General features: G+C 39.5%; 2 protein-coding genes across 3 annotated transcripts in view; both read right to left on the reverse strand.

Annotated features, from left to right (window-relative positions):
• The window catches only part of jag2b (jagged canonical Notch ligand 2b), a 47337-nt gene extending 41802 nt beyond the window's left edge, over positions 1 to 5535 (reverse strand). For both annotated transcript variants that reach the window (XM_023415153.2, XM_023415152.2), the window contains exons 1-2: positions 5169 to 5535; positions 4222 to 4542 (exon numbers count right to left, since the gene is read on the reverse strand). In XM_023415153.2, coding sequence (XP_023270921.1) covers positions 4222 to 4542; positions 5169 to 5237 — 390 coding nt within the window. In that variant the 5' untranslated portion in view covers positions 5238 to 5535. The remainder of the gene's footprint in view (positions 1 to 4221; positions 4543 to 5168) is intronic.
• Positions 5536 to 15333: 9798 nt separating this feature from the next.
• Positions 15334 to 23167, reverse strand: part of nudt14 (nudix (nucleoside diphosphate linked moiety X)-type motif 14) — a 26452-nt gene continuing 18618 nt past the window's right edge. The window contains exons 4-5 of the mRNA XM_087176313.1: positions 22423 to 22448; positions 15334 to 21879 (exon numbers count right to left, since the gene is read on the reverse strand). Of these exons, the coding sequence (XP_087032439.1) occupies positions 21595 to 21879; positions 22423 to 22448 (311 nt within the window). The 3' untranslated portion in view covers positions 15334 to 21594. The remainder of the gene's footprint in view (positions 21880 to 22422; positions 22449 to 23167) is intronic.

Genomic DNA, 23167 nt, shown 5'->3' on the forward strand with positions numbered 1-23167 from the left:
GGCTAGCCATTTCTTCCTGTTTATGCTAAGATAGGCTAACAACGTCGCAGCTCCAGCTCTATACCCAACATACTGAATAACTGTGCTATTAATCTTTTTCACATTACTCTCTGAAAGAAACTAAATAAGATTAATTTCCCAAAAACCTAGGCACAGTTTCAAAGAGGGTAAACAAAAGAACAAAGGGGAAAAAAAAAAGATTACTGATAATGCAGAATACTTAACTGTTGTTATCCAAAAGTCTGTTTCTTTCATCAGTACAATCTAAAGACTCAATTAGGTAAATTGTTTAATCCCCATAAAACAGCCGCCTCCTGAGTCTCTCTTATTGGGGTTTAAAAACACTGTTACGTTGCATTTTTACTGCTAAACAAAACCTCTCAGCTTCAAAGGTTTGGATTACAATATCAATGACAACTTAATAATAGACTAAAAACCCATAAGGAGAATGAAGCAGCAGCAGAGAACATTTACTGTAAATTCAGAGCTGTAGAGAAAAACAGAGTAGGCTGAGCTCAGAGGTGGCAGCAGCATCAGTAGTCAGTCTCTTTGCTGGTATGCTGGCAAGACTAAGCCTGGAAGATTTCCAAAGAATGGATTAGCATCATGCAATCTGAGTAAAATCGGCCATTAGTGACTGCATCACACTGGTGTGATAATAACTGGACCAAGAGGCAATGATGCCTGTCTCCTCACAGAAGCAGCACCCATTCCCAGAAATGCATGGACGACACTCATTGTTACAGGCTGACTGCCCTGCACTGAACAAGGAGATGAAAAGCGCCTCTTTGAGAATTGGTTTAAGTGCCAATTTACAAAATTAAAAAACACATCAAAAAACGTATTTTCATAACTCAGGATTTCAAGATCAATTTGAAAATCACTGTGTCCCCCTTTGTTGAAACGGTTCAATATGAACTGCACTGATGCTGGAAGAATTACTGAAAATAAGTCTGACTTTTGACTGAAATGAAATATCTCTTCACTGCCCAACCTGACTAACTTGTACACACTTGCACAGCCAAGATGCCATACATGCCATAATTATGTCATCTTTTTCAGGAGAATGATACAAGTACATTGTTTGTCTCAGGACATGACTGTGTTGCACATTCATTTGCCCAGATCAGAAAAAGGCAGCAAACGCAGCTTTTTTCCTATTCCCAAAGACATAACACATGTTAATAGATACAAAAGAATGTCTGAATAATTCCTACACGACTTTCATTTTCATTTTGTTTCAGATGCTGGGTTGGGGATGACAGAAGAGCCCAGCCCTCACTGGTTTTCATGGGGCTTAAAATGGGCAGTTGGCCAGATGACACAGCCAATAGTACACTGCATCTTTGTTTCTTCAGTGAGAAAAGCGACAACGCCACAGCCAGTGACCCCGCAGGCTTGTTGTGACATCTGGCACTGGAATAGTGCACCGTTATCAGCCTGCGCCACTTAACAGAAAGACAACACACCAGAATAGCCCTCTTCACCTCTGCCTCGAGGTGTCAGTCAGCGCTTCAAATAAGAGACTCACAGTGCCTCATACAGAAAGTGATGGTGGATGTTAGATGTGTGATGTTTTATATACACTTCAAAAATATTAAAAAAGGGTGGGCCGCAGAAAATTGGTTTGCTCGGTTGGTAAATGCTGCCCCTAACCACCTCCCCACCTGATGGTCTAAACAAAAGCCTCCCTCATTAAATATATGGCCTTTACAGTGTGAAATCGCACCTGAAGCTTGAAAACGTTAGCAAAGGCAGTTGTTAATTGACTGAAGCAACACACAGCTGCGAGACGCCCTGAAAATCATTAAATTCAACAAAGACAAAACCTGAATCAAAAGTGATGCCTTCAGCACAGACGACTACAAAAACATATGTCCTTGATTTCAGTAGCTCACGGTACTAACACAGAGAGCTTTTGATGATCAGGACGTACCAATTATGCAACTCAAGGTTTATCAAATTTCGTCAAACATTTTTACCGTTTAATTTACAATAAAGCAGCTCAAGGTTTTCCTTTAAATAAGGCTACTAATCCTGTTCCGATTATCTTAGATAAATCAATTAATCGTTTGGTTTATAAATTGTCTGACCTATGATCAAATGCCAATAGATATTCAGTTTACTGTCACAGAAGATGACAACATTTTCTTACACAAATGGCTCAAATGAATTGATTAATCAATTTCAATATCTCACAGTCAAAATTTCCTAAAGCCTGACATGATGTCGTGTTTCGTTCGACCAATAATGTTCAAAAACCCTGACAACTAAAAAGCTGGGACTACTCAAAAATGACTCCAAAATCAGTTCATCTGTCATCAGGTTTGCAAATTATATACTCTGTCCATCAGCTAATCATTCCAGCTTCACATTAATTGACTAATCGTTTCAGTTCTACTTCTACATGCATTAAATAATTGCCTGTGTCCAGGTCAGTACAGCCTCCAATTCATATTATAGCCCAGCTCCTTTGTCTTGCTACAACTTCACCACTTCATTCTAAATCTGAAAAAGAACATGTAACAATATCTTAAAAACATTACTAATTACATCACTCTGTCCGAGGCTTTACAAAAGTTTCATTTAATTTCTTTAACAACCAAAACCGAATGTTATCATAACTACATCCCTCTCAAACAAACAACTACTAGTGTGTTCTGTGCTACAGTACAACTACTTAGCATATTTTTCCTGCCTGCACACCTTACTCACATGCCTAATCCATCAGCTATCACTCATCTGCAGTCAGACGAGCTTAATTGCCCTGGACGGGCCACCGGGGGCCACCTGGCACCCACAGCAGGAGAGGAAACTGTGGGCTGCTCAGGGGGAGGAAGAGAGGTGTCAGAAACCAGCCACCAGCGCACACCGAACTGCTGCCCCGAGGCGTCGTTCACTTCAGCTGAACACATATTTCACACTCGCAGAATAATGTCACTCATTCATCATTATAATAGAGAATTAATTGGAGCATCCATCCAACGACGAGGCTGTGCCTGCACATACAGCACGTGCCATTGTTGGTATGTCAGACTACACTCCTGTGAAAATTTGGCTGTTTAATTTTGCCCTAAGAGTCTTTTCAAAAATTGTTTCCATTTCTGTAGAAATTCAAACCATAAACAACTTATTTCCATGTTAAATCAACTTTTATCTGTGCTCTGCCCGCTCTCTCTCACAGTCATCCAACAAAACTGGCAGTAGCAAGAAATGTAGACCAGTCCTAAAAGCCCAAGTAAACCAAATCAGCCAGGTCAAGAAGTGAACAGGTTTGCCATAAGCGTTCCTCTATACGAGAAGTAACAGAGTTCCCCCTCCAGGGTCTACATATCAAAGCGTTTCCCCCAGTCTAATTACCCTATCATGGCCCTGGCAGGTGCAAGCTGGCAGACTGGAACAAAGCCAGCCCTCATATATCAGGGCAACTTTAAAAGATGACCCAGATGACACTGCGAACCACTGTAGCTGCAATCGGATCCTTGGGAAGCACGCGATCGTTTAGCCGTGATGTGTGTCAATTCTCATAAGGACAGGATGCTGCTAGGAAGCCCCATTTTAAAGAGTCTATCTTCTTGGCAAAGGTGACTCAAGACCTTAATCAAACCATTAAGGACTTGTGGTAAATCTGGCACCAGTGTGATCCATTAAGACGCAGTTTGTTTGGATAAAATTGCAACTTTACTAAAAGGTTCTTTCTGTCAAGCCTTCCACTGTGGAGCTCTAGAGTTTTCTGCACAGGAACAAAGTTGCAATCAATCAGTCAATTAAATGACTAGTCCCTCAAAAGAAAATGCACCTGCACTATTTTGCTAATGACTGATCATTTTTCAAGCAAAAATACAAACTGGTTCTAGGTTCTCCAACCAGAATTTGTCACATTTAATAGCTGTATGATAAATTTTATATTTCTGGACTGTTGGTCAGACAAAACAAGACAATGCCAGATGAAATCTTAGGATTCTTATTTTGAAATGGTGAACTTTAATCCAAATCAGTGCTGCTGTAGTGTACTTGATGCACGCAGAATGGGAGAGTGGCTCCTCACCATTCATTAATGGATGTATGACATGTTCCCCCTGGTTTGTGTACACATGCATCAAGAAGTGAATATTAAATTGCCCATATTTTAAAGGAGGTTCTGCACTATGCTGTTTCCAATGAGGAAGGGGGTCAGGAAACACTCATGTAGACTCAAGTGGAGCAAGAAATCACACTCACCGGCCACGCAAACTGGAAGGGGATCGAAATCTTGCCAGCATTGTCGATTTTATTTTGGTTATTCTTTGTGGTCGTAAAAGAAAACATATTTCCACCGAGAACTTGCGTAGATCCAGCTCCAAACGTGCACTGGCCGTTGGTGGCGACCTCCACCTGGAACTCCTTCAGGCACACTTTGAAATAAGTGTCGCACTCGTCTCGAGTGCAGCGCAGGTCCTGGGAGCTCCTGGAGCCGTCGCAGCACTCCCCGTCCGCCAACTCGCCGTTTACATTCTCTACGGAGATCAGCTGCAGCTCGAAATAGCCGGTTGACTGGGACACCTACAAAAAACATGTTTAAAAAAAAATGCCAAAATTATATATAGGCCCTTATAAACAGGCTGCAGTGTGATTTAGGCGACTTCAATTGATGCGTAAAGATGGACAAGTGGCTAAACAGTGCATGACTCAATTAAAAAACAATATTAGGTTTATATAGACGGGATGGATATGCAAATATAATTTGTTGTATCATGAATGGAGCACGTGAACAGCCTACACTTTGAAGCCTGGGGTTTTTCCCCCCCAGGTTATGGGAGCAAATTAACTGCTGCAGCAGCCAATTGATTCAATGCAACTTACAACTTGTTTGGCTCAGGCCTAATTCTCCCCCCTCCAAAAAATAAAAGAAATAAACATGCAGGGATCAGCATTGTAACCAAAATGGAGAGTAAGCCTGTGTCAATTCCTCAGACTTCAATCTTGTCATGGTAACATGATCACATGCTCCACAACTGACGGCTACGTAATTCAATTATCGATTAATGTGATGCGAATATGCAGTGCCGGAGAGCAAAATACGTCTGCCCACGCCCACCAACTTTTGACATTGGTAAATTTAAAACATTTAATTTATTTATGTGGAGCAGAATTTAAAAAAATTTGATCAAAATTAACAGCCTTCTTACCTCGGTCCATAACGTCAACAGCAGGCACACTATTGGGAAGCAATTCCTAATCCTGGTGCGATTCCGCATGCCTCCGATTAATTAGAGTAACATGGGGGGGGAAGCGATAAGAAAAGACAAACAGCCGCGGACCCGGCGACTAGTTCCTCCTCTCCTGACATGCAAAAATAAAATATTCACATGCGTGTTTTCTCCACCGTCTACGTCCAGATTTCACCGAGGCATTACATGCGTGTGTGTGCGTGTGTATGTGTGTGTGTATGTGTGTGTGTGAGTGAGAGAGAGAGAGCAGGCAGGCGGCGGATTGCAGCGCAGCGACGGTCCATGCACAGGAGGATCCCTCCGTCAAATCTCTCCACACAGCAACTGAGATGTTTCGTGGCCACAGCCTGAGGAGAGGATGTCTGCTTTGATTGGCAGCTACGCAAACCACTTACAAATTGGCCTGCGGGCAGTCTCTGAGCCAACCAGATTAAGGGGCGGACAATAGTATTATAACCCCCACCAACCCTCCTCCTCCTCCTCCTCCTCCTCCTCCTCTTCACCCTCTTCCTCCTCCCCAAAAAACTTGAATTATACTGGGTTTCTATAGAGCTTCATTTAGACAAACCGCATTACAGAGAGCAAACAAAGCAAGGGGTCGACTTTAATTAAACGCAGCCCTAAAGATATTATAATGAGCACGGCTGTTGTTTAAAATGAGGACCTGTGTTGAATTTAATTTCAGTCCATATTTGGCACAAAAGACAAAGTTTTTTGTCACTTCAGTCAATTTAAATACGACTTTTCAGCAAACCTTTTACAAACCCGCCCTGCAGGTAGACGACATTTCTGTGGCCAAGACTAATTGCTGGTGACTGACGTGATTTGGTTATGATAATGTGATAATACTGTACATTAGATTAACAGTAGACATGGGACGTTGGTTGTGAATGCCTCACAGTGTATTTTACTTGAATTTTCAGCGTGCAAGTGGATTTTTTTCTGTATTAATCTAGTTTTCTTTTCATTAGAGGAGAAGATGCTTAAAATACTGCAAGATTTAGTTTATTAATGCCAATTTATAATCTATAAAATCTATAATCCTCTTGCCAAGAACAGATCGTTTGTAAATCATCTGCTTCTGCAGCATTAATGGCTATCAAAAGTAAAACTGCCCCCAACGACGCAGCACTTTTTCATCAACAAGGCGAGACTCTCCTCAGTTCAACCCTATCCATTGCAGCAGATTAGAGCGCCCTCTACTGTCTGCGCACCACTCACCAGTTCACCAGGTAATCCGTCACCATGACCAGCATGTTCTTTCTATTGCAGGAACATTTAAAGTCATGCAATAGTAACTGCAGACTGAAGTGAAAAGCATGTACTTAATAAAATGACAAAATATAATGACGAACAAATCAAGACCACTCAGTGTGCCCTTAACCTTAATGTTAGTTTACAGACATTTATTTTTAAATTTCTGTTCCAGAGTCTGATGAATTATTGTACCAAAATATTTGGACTAAGTATTGCTCGACTGTGACCCCATAAATAAATGAACATTAGCCAGATCTTAAGACATCTTAAAGTAAATACAAAAGCTCCATTAAAAACTCTTATCAGGCTTCATACGGAGCCAATACCTGCAGGTTGGAAACCAGTCTATTGAATAATTGCTTTGACTTACTGTAACGGTGTGATATTCTAAGTTTTTGTAAGCTTTTGTATGTTTGGCCCTCATAAAAAAGCTTTCTTTTGTTTTGATTGTAGTTAATATTAACTGCAGAAATTAGAGATTGTTTGAAGGTCATTTAAGGAAAAATAGACTATTCTTTCTTTCTACAACCAGTCTTACAGTTGTATTTTTGGCCAAGATACATATACATTGTATTAGCCAAAAATTAAACTTATTAATGCCCAAATGAAACAGCTTTACACTGGCCAAAGACAGTGGGCAGCACAATATTGTTCCAGTTTATAAAGGCCAGAACTATGACAACAACACCAAGTTTTTCTTTAACATCGCTGCTGAGGTGTAAGAGAAGTTGAACATGCCACCAGGAGACACCTCACTCGCTGCGTGACAAGCACAACAAGAGAGAGAGAAGCTGCCAATCAAAGTGCGTGTGACGCCCCCCCCCCCACTCTCCTCACTCCATGTCTCTGTCTCCTTCTCATCAGGCGACTGCCAGCCCGGCAGATAGGCCTTGAAGGAGGCGGCCGATAGGCCGAGCCGCTGCAGCCGCTTTGACTGGAACATTTCACACGCTGTCACAAGTACATGTGAGTGCCTTAAGTTGGATCACACCTTGTAAAGGGCCTCAGGTGGTGAAGGCACAATGTGTAAGAGTATATATATGTGTGTGTGTGTGTGTGTGTGTGTGTGTCACAGATGGATTTTGAGCCACACAAGCAGCGTCCCCTCCAGGAATAGCAATGTTGGTCAGTCGGTCAGTCCACAACTTTGGTCCAGATTGAAATATCTCAACAACAACTTTTGGATGGATTGCCATGAAATCCTGCACAGACATTCATGGTGCCAAGAGGATGAAGCCTACTGACTTTGGTGATCACATGATTTTTCCTCTTGGGCCATCACGAAGTTCAAATTTGTGGTTTTGAGTAAAATCTCAACAACTATTAGATGGATAGAAATTTTGTTCACAGCAAATTCCTGTCTCCCTCAGGATGAAATAACTTTTGTGATCACTCACAATTTTTCATGTGACACCATCATCAGGTCAAAATTTAAATTCTTCCAGTACTTTGTTTATGGCCAAATATCCTCAAAACTAATGATCTTCCCATCAGCCTCAGCTGCGCTTTGCATTTAGTGCTAATTAGCAAATGTTAACATGCTAACAGGATAAAATAAGAAAGTGAACATAGCAAACATTGCACCTGCTAAACAATCAGCATGTTAGCATTGTCATTGAGAGCATGCTAGCATGCTGATGTTAGCCTCACAGAGATGCTAGCATGGCTGTAGACTCTGGTCTGGCCTATCTTGCACATAGACTGTAATAATCATTTTTTGTGCTGAATCTATATTTTAAAAATGTATTTTTTAATTTCCATTCCCATTAAACTGAAAGCCCTCAGTGCTTAGCCCAGACGTGTTCTCATGGCAAGGTGGAATTGCCTCTGTACGAGCATTTAGACCATAAAGGTTCGCTAATATGAGCCTCTCCATTGAAACCGTGACTAATGAAATTTGTTAAGAATCTCTTTAAGCCTGAGTGGTCCATCAGAGGAACCTGGATACATTTTGCCTTTACATATGAAATGAATCAACATGAACCTGAAAATCTATGCAGCTGAAGAAAATATGCAAAATGAGAACAATTGAAATTGTAAATTTAAACCTTAGACAGTTTTATGAAGCTCTGCTCTTTCACATTAGCCATGGATGATATCTAACATGTCATAAAAGACTAATATTAATCTAATATCTCTTGAATATATTGTCTACCGACGGGCCTCGGGTGGTGTGTGCCCACCTTGTCTTCCTGTTTGCATACACCACATGCATGTGTGTGTGAGGCACAGAGAGAGGAGTGTGTGTGCAGGAGGAGACGGGATTATGAGTGGGAGCGCTGTGGGGGGTTTGCAAGCCTCCAGGGGGGAGGTGAAGTGGATTTCTTCTCTCATCCATTTTTCATGGCTTTTCTCCTTTCAGATCTCCAGGCTCTGTACATACGGCTGACGGGTCGACTCTCTTTTATCTTTAAGCATCTTTCGGGGGACGCAGCGTGTGTGTGTCTGGTGGCGTTTGGGGGGTGTTGATGGTGACGGCATGGGTCAGGGATGAGACATACTGTTTTTCATCAAGCTCTAATGACTACCTCACCGCACCGGCTACTAAGATGATGCTCATTTGCTGATGTGTTCTTGGTTTTAATTGTGTCTTCCTCTAATGGTTAAACCACAGGATACTGAATTCTAAATATTTAGCCGTCTTTTCCACAGTGCAGATGGACGGATGAATGTAATGAAGCCTCATCTCAAAGCAATATCATGGAGCTCCGTCCTCATGGACCACATATAAACAATACTGTTTAATAGCAGTTTATTTCCCTTGTGGATTAATTCAAACACACACATGTCTTTTAAAAGGGGCTTTGAATAATTAATGACCATGATTGGTGACCTCTAGGGTTCAGCATCATTGACCAAACTTGTTTCCTGACCTGGAGTTTCTTGGAGAGGACATTTTTTTTCTTGAGTATACTGTAGATTCAAAAAGGGGCTTTAATAATTTTCTCTTTGTTTATTCCAACAGTTCTTTGAACCTGTATTTGTTGGTTGATACTGTGGAGGAAAATGAAACATGAGGGGGGGAGTGAGAGTGGAATTGATGCATAAAAGGGAACTGAGGAGGTCACAGTTATTTGTCTTCTGCATTTTTGACAAATCAACACATTAAGCATCAGCTTCTCCCCCACAGGAACTATGTGCGCACACCTCACTTCCTTAACTATTTAAATCAAAGAATCAAAGGTGTTGTAGCCAGAGTAAAAGTTGTGCTTATACGCTGCAGAAATCCCTACCCATAGTTTAAACGTGGGAGGAAAGAATGGGGGAACTGGCAGAGGAATGTAGCTTTTCCTGCACACTGACAGATAAAAACTGTGTGGCAGTTATACAAATGCCGAGTACGGTTTTAAAAAATGAATAACCTACATTATACAGCAATGTTGTTGCTGGTGATAATACAATAGTGGTAATACAATAGAAGACAAAGTTTAAAGTGCCAGAGCAAAGCAGAAATTGCACGTTACATAGTCAGAGCTGTGTGACAACAAACATAAACAAACGACTAATTAAAATAGCTAACTAGCTAACCAAGAACCAAGGACCAATCCCTGCAACCTTGACATTATAGCCTCATAAATTTGTTAGAGGAAGAAAGTGGAAAACATCTTGTCTATTTTATGCCTTACTCACCATCCAACTACAACCGTAGTCAGTCTTTTGTCAAAATGGTTGCGAGTTAGTAAAGCCTAGTAATCCTTAGTGAACCAGCCTGTACAGTATAGTTCATCAGCTGGGGAAAGTATAGAAAATTTGCCCTTGTGCAAGGCACCACTTGAACTGCTAAGTGAACAACAGAAGAAAAAGTATAAAACTAGCTAGCACTAGATCATTTGAACACCAAGCATATCACATACTCAACTTCCCGTATCAAAAATACAACCTCACAAGTTCCTTTTGAAGACATTTTTCACATAGCTAACCCTGTTGTTATGATTTGACCTGCCTTCTCCCAAAAAGACACTGGATAAAATAGTGGTTTATCAATAACAAACATTATAAATACCAGGTTCACCAGATAGAAATAGAGCGAGGTCAGTGTCCTTAGTTACACTGGTTTTTCCGTCAGTTCTTTTAGATGACTGAGCTATCGAGTGTGTGGAAAGGGTATTCCTGCAGCATTAGGATGAGACATGTAGTCACCGCTGGCACCAGAGTGTACCTCTCTCATACCCTTATGTTCTGCTCTGCTGATAGTGCTGCATGCATTCGTGTTTTCTCATGCGGAGAGCTCGGCTTTCATACAGTACGTGCCAGTCTGTGGGTGACATGTTACTGTCGAGAGGAGAGGAAAAGTGACAGGCATTTCCAAACTATCTGGAAATGCATAGTTTGGTTTCAGTAACACTGGGTGAACAGGGAAACAGTCACCCCAAACCCGCGCGTGCACGCACACACACACACACACACACGCACACAGACAATGGAAAAACACAGTTACAATGTTAACCAGTTGGACAAGTTAATGACAGGTCTTGCTCTTCTTGTTCGTACTTTGTAACTGAATTTTTAGTGGCAGTCCTCATTTAACCTTTTAGATACTGAGAGATGTGACAACAAAATAAATGGTTCAGGACAAGTTTTCATTATACGTTATGTATTGTCTGTGATGGTCTGGCAACACTGAATACTCGCTGTTTCTACTGTGTTGTCACAAACCCAGTGGTTATCTTCAACGCTGAACACAAGTTTAAGCAGGGAAAAGCTGCGGGGGCTGCATCCTAAAGCCCTTTGAACCTAAATTATTGTTTCGTTTGCTTCCTTCTATCACAGATACGGGTCTGTGAGAGATGAGATATGATGCCCAGATTATCTCAATGCCACCTGTCCTCCTATAAATCACTGATTAAAAGATATGACTAAAGAGGATATGTGGTATGTTGTTCAGATTTCTTTCCTGTCAGAATTAATGTAGCAGATAATATTTTACCATTTGCCTCTTTCCTCATATGGAGAAACCAAAGTGCTCTAAACCCTCCCAATCCGTCCCAGCATACGCAGCGCAGGACCTCGTAAATATACATCGCTGATAAGGCTGCAAAGAAAACAGAGCAGCAAAACCTTTACGGCTAGCTCGATATTAGCTCTTTAAAACAGAAACAGGTTGTGAGTATTCACCTGGTTCCTATCAAAGGCTGTTTATCAGTTTGAACTAGTCCCTCCTCTGCTCTTCCTCAAAGCACAATGCCATGTTAATCCAAGGTTATGACCTAACTGCTCAGGGGTTGAGGGCAGAGGAGCAGAACATCTTGTAGTAATTTCAAGGGTAGGTTTGGTGAAAAAGTAAAAAAAAAAAAAAAAAAACAACATGATGGATGACTTGATCTGATCAGGGGTCAGTCATAGGATAAATCTGAGGGACTGCGAGATGAAAATATTTTTACTTTTCTCTTTGCTTTTTAGCCATGCTAGCGGCGGTTTGTCAGATGTGTTGAAATATCTCAACAACTATTGGATGGATTGCCATGAAATCTGACTTTTCTGTAGCGCCACTGAGGCTGACTGTCGGATCGGTGAAGATATCCGCTGTACCCAGACGAACTGACTTCTCATCTAGTGTTAACTATTGGATCAAGGTTCCCAGATGAGGAATTATTCTGGCACCAATATCTTGTCAAAATCAAAATTTTTGACTAAATACTTGCAAGTACTTGTAAGTACGGTCTCACAGAGCTGGTAGCATGACTGTCTTGTTTAACATGACATATTGGCCGGAAAAGCGGACTTTTCTTACAACAGTCAAAATGGTTGTGAGGTGCTGTAAACACCTCAGCTGGGAAATCTATTTTAAATGTCTGTGAGAAAGGCTTTTGGCCTGCAAAGGCTCCAGTGGAGCTGTTAAGTGCCCAACAGTAGAAAATAAGCTCCAGTAGACAAAAGACATTTGCGATGAAGATAAAGAAGAAAACAAGCTAGACAAAGGTTAAAAAGCACATGTCCTTATGTAGTCTCATTTGCATACAGATGGAGAGTGTGTCAGAGTGCGCTGGAATTACACTGGCTTTGTGCACCTCGGTGTGTTCTGTGACTGCAGTGCTGGATCTTGTCCTTCCTTCAAAGGGCAGGTTTTAGCTCCCACCTGTGAATGGACTGTATTCAGAAAAGATGGATGGTAATCCATCTGCTGTGGTGATACACACATATCCAGATGGTCTCTGGAGAACACAGACATCCCATGTGTCCAGTTACAACATGAAAGCAGCAGGGACGCAATTTAAGTAGCCATCCATCCATCCATCCATCCATCCATCCATCCATCCATCCATCCATCCGTCCATCCCATCCAACTTCCTGAAGATGCTCGGGTGGTGGCAAGGGAAGGATGTGTTTACTGAACTGTTGGTGATAAACAAAATCTCTGGAAGAATAAATTTGATCAGCAGGGAGCTGCTCACTACTAGCACCCTGAGGTTCTCTCTAGCAGAGGTGGACAAAGTACACAGCTCTAGTACTTGAGTCAAACTATAGATCCTCCTGGTCAAATATTACTCCCATACAAGTGAAAGTTGATCAGTCAAATCTTTACTTGAGTTAAAGTAATGGAGTACTTCGTTTTAAAAATACTTAAAAGTACATTTTTTTTGTAATATGTAAAGTATTTTATCCAATTTTTTAGTTGTAATCTCTGCTGTCTACAAACCCAGAAGCTCAGGTTTCACTCCGGCTCTCTGTGGAGATGATAAACTCTTTTGATTTAACAATATGTATATCCTTATACCCTTTACATTTTGTGCCCAAATAGTAAGACAAATCTAACAATACACGTCATCTATTGACACAGCTTTCTGGTATGTAATAAATCACTATAGGCTTTGTGAAACTGTAATATACTTTATACTAGTAGTCTTGTTAGTGGACTGAATTTGCAGTGGAGAATCATCTAGACGCCTCTTAATTTCATTATGTTGCTAAGTAGCCTGAGGGTTGAAATCTCAACTCAAAACCCCTAAAAAGACAGTTTACTAATGGAAACAACCCCTAATATTCATGTACAACTTAACATGTGTTGAGCTGATACCTTGGCTCCTTTCACCACAGTTTAATTCTAGCAATGAGCTGCCAGTTGACTCCCGTTTAAAACCCACCCAGCAACAGCAGCAAGAAGTAGAAGAAGAAGTCAGTGGAGGATACAAAGGTAGAGCTGGAAAACCTCTCTTTCAGGCTCCATGTTATCAAGGTTAAAAGCTACACAAGAATATGAAAAAATATTGATGTTTGCCGGTGCACTACTCGTAGAGAGGCCCAAGTGTGTCGTGATATTCAAGTATGAGGGAAAGTGAGTGTGACCTGTTGCCATTTCGTTCCCAGGCAACATGCTTTTAAGATGTGTGTGTGTGTGTGTGTGTGTGTGTGTGGGTGTGTGTGTGTGTGTGTGTGGTGCTGGCATTTGAAAAAAGAAAGGATTTAAAGTGAAAGCGATATACAAAGAGTCACGTTTGGCAGACGGGCCATATTTCATAAATGAAGAAGACTTCCTGTCTCAATGTGTAGAGTTCAGAGAGTTTTTAAACAATGACTCTATAAGAAAGAAAATTTTCTTCCTGTTTCCCCACTCTTGCACGCACGCGCACACACACACACACACACACACACACACACACACCTCTGCTGAACCACCTCAGATTAAAATCATCTCCGAAGTACAACAGCTTTTATTTTGCCACTCGCTAAATGTGAAAAACTCCGGCTTTCATTGCTGGAAAAACACTATCAAGATGCCCATCGAGATCAGGCTTCGGCTTATCTCCACAGAGGGATTCTTTGCATAAATGTGTCGTCTCATTTCCTGATCCACATCTAGTTCGGTGTTATCAGGATGCGTTTGTTCAAGAGAGGTGATGTATATCAACGGGCTGCATAATGGCTGCTAGCAGATTTATGTAAGCAGCAGGGGAAGCGCTGCGGATTTCGAGTTAATCACAGAAAAACTTGCTGAAGTCTGTTCTTTCAGTTTCAGGAAACTGTAACATATTACTTTCAGTCCAACCAGTTTTCATGAACAGCGTACAAACATTTACTAAATGTTAATGTTTGTATACAGTTATAAGCAGCTGTATGGACATCTTAATGTGTTTATTAATGTACATTATTTGTCATACTTCTCCTATGAAGACATATGTTTTATTGTATTGTCATTCAGTATCTGTTCATACTTATGAGTGTCCACAGGAGGAGTAATAGCTATTGACAGATACATTAATAAACATGTATAACTGCTTACTACTACATTACAGTGTGTATTAAATGCTTATAAAAGCTACATATGAGGAATTAAAGCACTAAGTGATGCCAAATTGGACATACCTGTTAATGAAAGGGCATGTGCAAGCCTTCAAAGCCTAATTTAATGCTTTAAAACGCTTCTAATATGTTTTGCAATTACATTTTATGTCCAATTTAAAAAACCAAAATAAAAGCCACCTATTCATAATGCAACATAATATTTCTGAAACTATATAGTAGCCTATTATATGAAAGTTTCTAAAAACATATACAGCAATGTTATCGGTCACTGCATGTTAGAAAAATAAGTCTTTTCATAAGTGAAGTAAGGATGTAAAACGTTCTAACAACATTTAGTTATCATAATTGCAGGCTTTTAAAGGTTGCTTAGATACTCCTGTAGGTGTAATCTTACTCCAGTTTAGTGAGGAGTGAAGAATGTCCCAACGGGGGCAAAAACATCAACGTCTCTAATTAAACAGGTTTCCACTCTCTACTCAGTGTAGCAGACACCGTTTCTTCGTTTTTGACAGCTGACCCATAAATTCTCACTGCCAGGTGTCAATGAAAAAAGAAATGACATTAACGGTACAGACACGTTCAAAACTGTGATAATAACTAAGACAGAAGAGAAAAAAAAAGAAGATATTTTGGCATCAAACCCATTTTATTTCAACTTAATGCAGTTTAATCCAAGACAGTTAGTGCACATGCAAAGTACCATATTTAAATATATACTGTATGTATGTACCAAGTCTCATGTTTTAAAAGTTAGATATTTCAACAATTAGGTAATAAATTAACAAAACCCAAACATTACTGAAAACACTGCCCACAATTATACACTTTTAATAAAGCTTAAAATACATGATAAATTCCTAAAACTGCAATGATCGTGTTTGTACTTTTTTTTTTTCCAGAAAATATTTTTTTTTAAAAACACAAATTCAGTGTAAGACACCAGAAAGAAAAAGAAAATCACAATTGGACAAATTTCTTTACATCTTTACTGTGAGAAAATTCATAATAATTCTTTCACTTAAAGGTATTATGTGTAGGATTTCACTAGATATTACAGTACCTAATGGGTTAATATATGTGGTGCACTTTATAGTCAGTCTAAGCTGCTTCATAGCAGCAGATTTGATTGTTGCTTCTGAATATTCAGCTACCAGTCTGCAAATAAAGAAGCAAAAGTGAGAGGGCTTCATCAAAAGTGCTTTTCACAGGATTCATGAGCAAATCAAGAATCGCTAAATGTTTAATGAAACAAAGGAATATTGAGTAGATCACATCTGGTTTAATTAGATAATACTACACATAGCACCTTTAAAAACCCCACATTTTCATGATAAACTGCAGCTCAGCTCGTGATCACTGATAATACAGTAAGAAATTGTCAAACAGTGCACAAACCATGAACGAAAAAAGAAAACAAAAAAACAATCACAGTTGAAGAAGCAACTACAGCATAGCCATGGGGGGTACATCTATAAAAATCTGGTACTGATGGATAAAGTTTTCCGTCACGAAGAACCACTGAGTGTTGACATTTCTGACATGTGGCTGAGAATTTGATATGTCAACGCCTTAGAAGCAAGCGAACGCACACAAAATATCATATCATCATGTGCCTGAGTGATGGAGGTAGAAATGTCCAATGCTGGGCTAATGGTTAATATCCAGCATAGGCAGGAATGAATTATACAACCATTTATTTACCTCACGTATCAGTCTTGCTGTGTGTATTTAACAGAAGTAGCATATGGCTTACCGGTGGCACAGTCTGCAACTTCACTCTAAACTGTCAAAAGTGCATTTAGTTTTGTCGCAGAGGGGAAAGTTCGGCTTGTCGTGGTGGTATAATTAAAAAGGTGAGTTAAACATTTTGGGAAATGTGTTTCTTCACTCTCTTGTTTAGAATTAGATGAGAGGATCGCTACCACACTTGTGTTGTCTGTACGGTAAATATGACTCTACAGCCAGGAGCTGGCTAACTTAGCTTAGCATAAAGACTGGAAACGGGGGGAGACAGATAGCCACAGCTAACTGCTAACACCTACAGTTCATTAATTAACACACTGTATCTTGTTTGTTTAGTCCGTACAAAAACTCAAGTGTAAAAACAACATTTTGCAACTTTATTGGGGGGTTATAAAAGTTTTTTTTTTTTTTTTGACTTTATTTGATAGTTCACAGTACAGAGAGAGAGAGAGAGAGAGAGAGAGAGTCTATTTACTGTATATTTACTGTACAAACATGAGAGTGGCACCAATCGTATCATCTAACTGTAAAAGGCGAATAACTGCATTTCTCAAAATTTCAAACTTTTCCTTTAAGATCTCTGCCGATCGCCAGTATTACTGACTTTTATACGGCTCCCGTTAAGACTGAATTCAACACTATGAAAGTTTGAAGTTTGGCTTTAAACTCAAATTTTTGTATTTCATGCAGAAAGACACACAGAAAATTCGAAACTGAATAAGATACAGACGTAGCCAGCCACTTTTAAACAGCTTATAAAACTAATAAAAAATGCTTGAGTACAAAATAGACTGCAGGTCTGATAAAGTAGATCAACTCGTGAATGTTGACTCCACAGGCTGAACAAAAATAAAAATACAGGCCTACCATGAATTTAAGTTTAACCGTTTATTAACAACCTTTATAAAGAACCTGGCTGAACCAGCTGAACCTGGAGTGCTGCCACACTGGTTGTTTCTTCTGGCAACTGAATTCTCTACAGCTTCAGGAACAACGTTAGACGTTAGACTCAATGTCACTGTCGTTTTCAGTCGGTCAATCTTTAATGCTACTGTGCGTCTTTTATAATAGTCACTAAATGCACTTGACTTTCAGATAATAGATGGAGGGAAGCTGTGGGAAAATCCGCACCCGCGTCAGCTTACTGGCTGACACAGTGACAAGCCAACGTAGACGGCAACACAGCCTCGCATTTTTAGTGACGACTTCCCTCAAAATTTTATACAAAAGAGAAGTCGCGTCTGACAGGCACATAAAGTCACAGACTGGCCTTACAAGTTAAAATGGCTTTTTGTTTGTCACATTTTAGGTCAAGCCAAATCAGAAGCAGATGGCTTCATTTCAGCAAACTGACTGTTTGAATATACAGTATCTAGGGTTGTTTTTTTTGTTTTTTTGTCAACTTTGCGATGATTATGGCTAACCCCTGTAAACTCTGCTAAAAGGTGGGCAACAAAATAATTTTCTCAAGAGTCATCTCAAGACAAAAAGTCTCCACGATGGGATCATCTCAGACCAGACAAGAACTAGACAATGGAAAACTGTGAGCACCATTGGAAATCTTTCAGTGAGGTTCTCCATTGAACTACTGAGATCCACGTGGACCTTAATCACCTGAAGACTAAAGAAAAGATTCACATGGAAGAAGGGATGAAATAAGGAGAATAAAGGAAAGAGGTCTGATGAGGATAAGGTGCCAAATAAATAACTCTCTGAAAGCTACAAAAAAAACACTTAAAGATATTATAGTGGCTCGTTATCATGATGTAGTGTGCAGTTAAAAAAATATTGTTAATAAGTGTCGTATGACAGCCCTGTTAGTTTAACTTCCAGTGGTCATTTCAGGATTTTCCAAAGGTGCTTTTCCACATTTTTCCAAAGTGTCCTGATGTTAAACTTGTTAAAGTAGATACATCCTGTAGTTTGAATCTCAATTGATACCAACAACACGAGGAGAATTTGATGTAGTTATTGGACATCTATTATTAATCAGGTCTGGGCACCTCATTACTCCTGAGAGAATATGAATCAATTTAGCAAAGACATTAACATAAAATAATTAATAAAAATAATTCAAGCAGTTCCAGCAAACTAGACAATCCTACATCAAGGAATGGGAATTGGGCGTAGGGTGAGATAAATATGGCTTCAGGGTTATGTGCATATTTTCCTACACAGTTTGGGCGAAAATTACGTTTCCAAATATTTGACTCAGTGTGTGAAACCAAACATATTTAGATTTGTTCATTCAAATTCTTTTGATTTTGTTTGTGCAGAGGAGAACGATGCATTTAGAGCTCAAGTGGCACCAGATAACTGCACTGAGATGCCTGAAAATGATGCTCAGGCCTCCTTCAGAGACCTGCTGTGAGACTCAGACGGGACAAAGACATACACTAAACAAACCAATGAAAGAAAATGACGACAAAAAAAAAAACCCAACAAAAAAACAAAACAAACATAACAAACAAACAAACAAACAAACACAAGGTTTTATGGGTAAAAGAGGACAAATTGATTGTCAGCTGTTCCTCAGGCTCAAAAAGCAGAAAACAACAAATGAATCCTGGACTCATTCGTAAATTGACCTCAAGTCATTTTTAGTTTTCACACCAGAGAATAAAATCTGGGTGAAGAAAGAATTAATTGACAACAAATTTCAATATCAGGACTAGATTTTGTTTTCGTTTAATAAGACATGTGTATATTTATTTTAAAACCTATTAATATTTTAAGGTGTTAGCATTTTGTAGCAACATTGCACTTAAAATTCATACAAATAATAACCAAATATCATTAACACACAGCATTCTTTTTTTCTTTATGTCTAAATTCAGCAAAACCATCAAGTTATTCAGGCAGGTTAGTTTTCAACAACTTACAGCTTTGTGTTTTCCAACTTCCAAACTCTGCTGGTGCACCAAGAGCTGAACTCTGATCCCGATAGTAATGTAAGATTTTTTTCTTTTTTTAAGTGAGCAGTCGTTTTCTAAAAACACTAGGCTTTGCTTCAGTACTTGCATATTTCTAACAAAAACAACAAGGTGTGTGTGTGTGTTTGTGTGTGTGTGTGTGTGTGTGTGGGGTGGGGTGTGGAGGGGAGGGGGGGTTGTTTCATCACATATTAAATAATAAAAGAAGTACCAGCCCTTTTTTTGAATGAAGAAAAATACTAACATATACTATAGTAAGAAGAGTAAGAACTTTGTTGCCTATAAGCTGCAAGTGATTTTGAGATATATTACTATAATAGTGACATGCTGGTCATCATCACATTCAGAGATTTTCCCTGAATATGACCAAAGGTTTGATGATTTTGGACCTGAGATTTTGGCAAACTGCTGTTGAGATTAACTTTGCGTATTACACTGGACCTTCCCAAATGAATTATGATTAAAGGCAATCTGTTAGATGGTTGAACTCCTTCCAAACATGCTCCTAAACCTGCATTGTGTTCAAAATGTAACCGTAACATGCCAGGGATAAAATTAACTCCCTAGAAATGACTTACTTGTAATGAAAATGATTTAAAAAAATAAATAAATAGAGGATTTGACCTTTGAAGACTTGCTGTATTTTGCAGTTTGTCTTTATCTCAGAAAGAAGAATATGCAATAGAGGCTAAAAAGAAATTCCTCTGTGTCAATAAAAACTCTATGTCAAAGGGATTTCAGGTTGTTCACTGACATTTTAGAGACAAAACATCTGGTTCTGAAAACAAACTGTAAATCCACTGCAGCTTTTTGAAGTCCTAACTAAACGTGAGGATGTCATTTGAAGTGGATTTCAGTGTGTTACATCTTCTACTAATCTAGTACAGTATGCTTCAAATCAGGATTGTGCTTGAGTACAATGACACACTGAAAACAGAAATTAGGCCCTCGGTGCAGAGGTAGGTGTATGCTTTTTTTTTTTTCCTTCTGTGCAGTGAATAAAGTCTGCAAATATGTCGACTGGTTTGACTTGATGAAGGATTTCCAACAGAGTGAGAGTTGAGTTCAGCGACACTGAGTGATTGTTTAGCCCGGGGTACTGTGATAAGTATTGCTTAAAGGCTGTGGATCAGAGAAATTAATTGAGGCATGCCTGAACAATTGGTGGTTAAAACACACCTAACACCTGCGTAGTTACAAGGCCCCACAATTGACTAGCATAGTTTTTGCATTACTGGATCATGGCTTAAAGGAATACTCCACTGTTTTTATTCTATCTTATTTTATTTGCCTTGCCTCTATGTCATCAGTGAACATTTGCAAAAAGTAGCCACTGCTCATCTGCTGTGTCTTGTTATTACATTAGATGCAATATAAACGTTTGCATGAATATGGCTCCAATGCAAATGCTAGCACATTAAAATGTCAGCAAACCCGAGCTAACCAGGGGTATATGGCTAGTTAGCATCGTGGTTTAATGCTGAGTTCACGTCATATGGGATGGATTGGTAGAGAAGGGACTTATGAAGCAACTTATGTTGATGACATCAAGATTGTTGTACGACGACAGAGCTGGCTTTGTGAGACTTAAAAATATAGTGGGCTGACAATATAAGATCAAATCCATGGACTAAAATTGTGTTTCAGGAAAAACACGGTTACCTATTGTAATTACAAGTCGGAAACTTGTAATAACGATAACTCCGATGTGACATGAACGCAGCATAAAACACAGAGTTTGCAGTGAACAGTGGGTTTTGCAGGAAGGGTTAAAAGGAAAGGGAAATGTTTTTGTTGTTTTTTAATCAGCCAGTAACATATCCTGAAAGTAACATTCAACATCCACAACAAAAACCAGTGGAGCATTCCTTTAAATCAAGGGCAGGCAAATGAAATCAGTGATATCCAGCCATTTGTAACAGATGGCACAGTAAATGAAACAAAGTGCCAGAGGCAAACAGCTATGGCAAGTTTGTTTTGTTTGTTTTTTTTAGGAAAAATATTAAGACCACATAAAATTTAAAAAGGTAGACAGGACAAAACTTAAAGATACCTGCTGGCAACAAGACAAGGGGCCCACCCTTCATCATGTACCAATAAGCAAAAAAGGCAACACAGGATGAAGAGCCAGAAGGGGAAGAGAGGAAGTGCTGGGCCAGTGTTTGATTTAATTTGGAATAAATGGTAGAAAGCGGGTTGGTTAATACTAGTTACACATTAGTGGAGATCTTGTACTTGGGAGACATGTTATTATGGAACCAGATGAAGCTAAAAATGACACCCATGGTTTTTTGTATACGCTCGTTGTAGGCGAACGTCATGGCCTCGTGCAGCGGGACTTTGACCACCTCGATAAGCTCTCCCTCCCGGGGCTCACCTCCACCTGCGCTCACGCAGTTGTCATCGGACACCTCAGCGTAAAACATGGTCTGCTTGGCACCCGTTACACCGACACCTGACCTGGTGGAACAACATGGAAAAGGAAAAAATGGTTTCTATATTCCCAGTATTTTAAGATTCCACATAAGACTCCTGAATAAAACTCCTGATAATAAGATAATTGAGTTCCAATACCAAAATGATACTCTTATTGGTACCTTTTCTTAAATACAGTATCTTCTCAGTTTATCAGGGCACGCCAACAATTTAGTATCATACAGTTACGAGCACTTTACTAGGAACACCTGTACACTTGCTTTTTAATGCAGTTATCCAATCAGCCGATCATGTGGTTGATTGGATAATAACATGGTCTGATGAATCTGGGTTTCTGCTGAAGCACGCAGATGGTAGGGCCGGAATTTGGTGATGTAACGATGTTGGTAATGTTTTCTTGGCCCACTTGGGACCCTTTCTTATCAATCAATCATGGTTTGAATGCCTCAGTCTATCTGAATATTGCTGCTGACCATGTGAGTCCCTTTATGGCCACAATGCACCATCTTCTAATGGCTACTTTCAGCATGAATATGAGCCATGTCGCAAAGCAAAGGTCGTCTCAAAGTGGTTTCATGAACATGACAATGTGTTCAGTGTACTTCAGTGGCCTCCCCAGTCTCCAGCTCTGAATCCAATAGACATGAAGAACTCAGGCTGCTTGGAGAGGAAAGGGAGGAATTACCTAGTATTAGTATGGTGTTCATAAAAAAGTGCAAGATTACTTGACTTGATAGTTAAAGCAGAGACACAGAAGACATTTATGACTATTGAGCTGACATGTACAATCTGCCTCTTTAGCTCCCCTTTAACATAAAGCAGCAAAGAACTTGAAATACAAATACAATAGATATTTTCTCTAAAACAAGCAAAATTATGCTTTTAGAAGAAAAGAAAAGAAAAACTAAATGATAAATAAGAATCTGACATTCAGTGCCAGCTTTCAGCTTTAAATACGACTGTTTTGTTTTCTGCTGCTACATTTCTGACACATTTCTGAAGAACTCTGAATTGCTGCCCACATTTCAGATATGTTCAGTTTTCCAAATAGGTCTTTTTGTTGAGTTCACTGACGACTGTTTTCAATGGCAGGAGAAACAGCTCAGACTCAGAGCTTAGAGAGCAGGATTAACATTCATGAAAAGTGTGGATGAGCTTTATAAGTTGTTGAAATTTTGACTTACAGAAATAACAACTCCTAAATCCACATAAGCCTCCAAGTCAACTACGATATGTCTCTCACCACTTTTCTGGTTAGGACAAACAAAACAAGAAATTGTGGAATACAAACACAATGTGAAACAAATTGTCAATTCAGTTTGTTTTTGCAGCTACAGTTTGGTCAGT

Source organism: Seriola lalandi, unplaced genomic scaffold (assembly GCF_002814215.2).
Source record: "Seriola lalandi dorsalis isolate HSWRI2012SDOR001 ecotype SW California unplaced genomic scaffold, Sedor1 jcf7180002054544, whole genome shotgun sequence".
Taxonomy (NCBI): domain Eukaryota; kingdom Metazoa; phylum Chordata; class Actinopteri; order Carangiformes; family Carangidae; genus Seriola; species Seriola lalandi.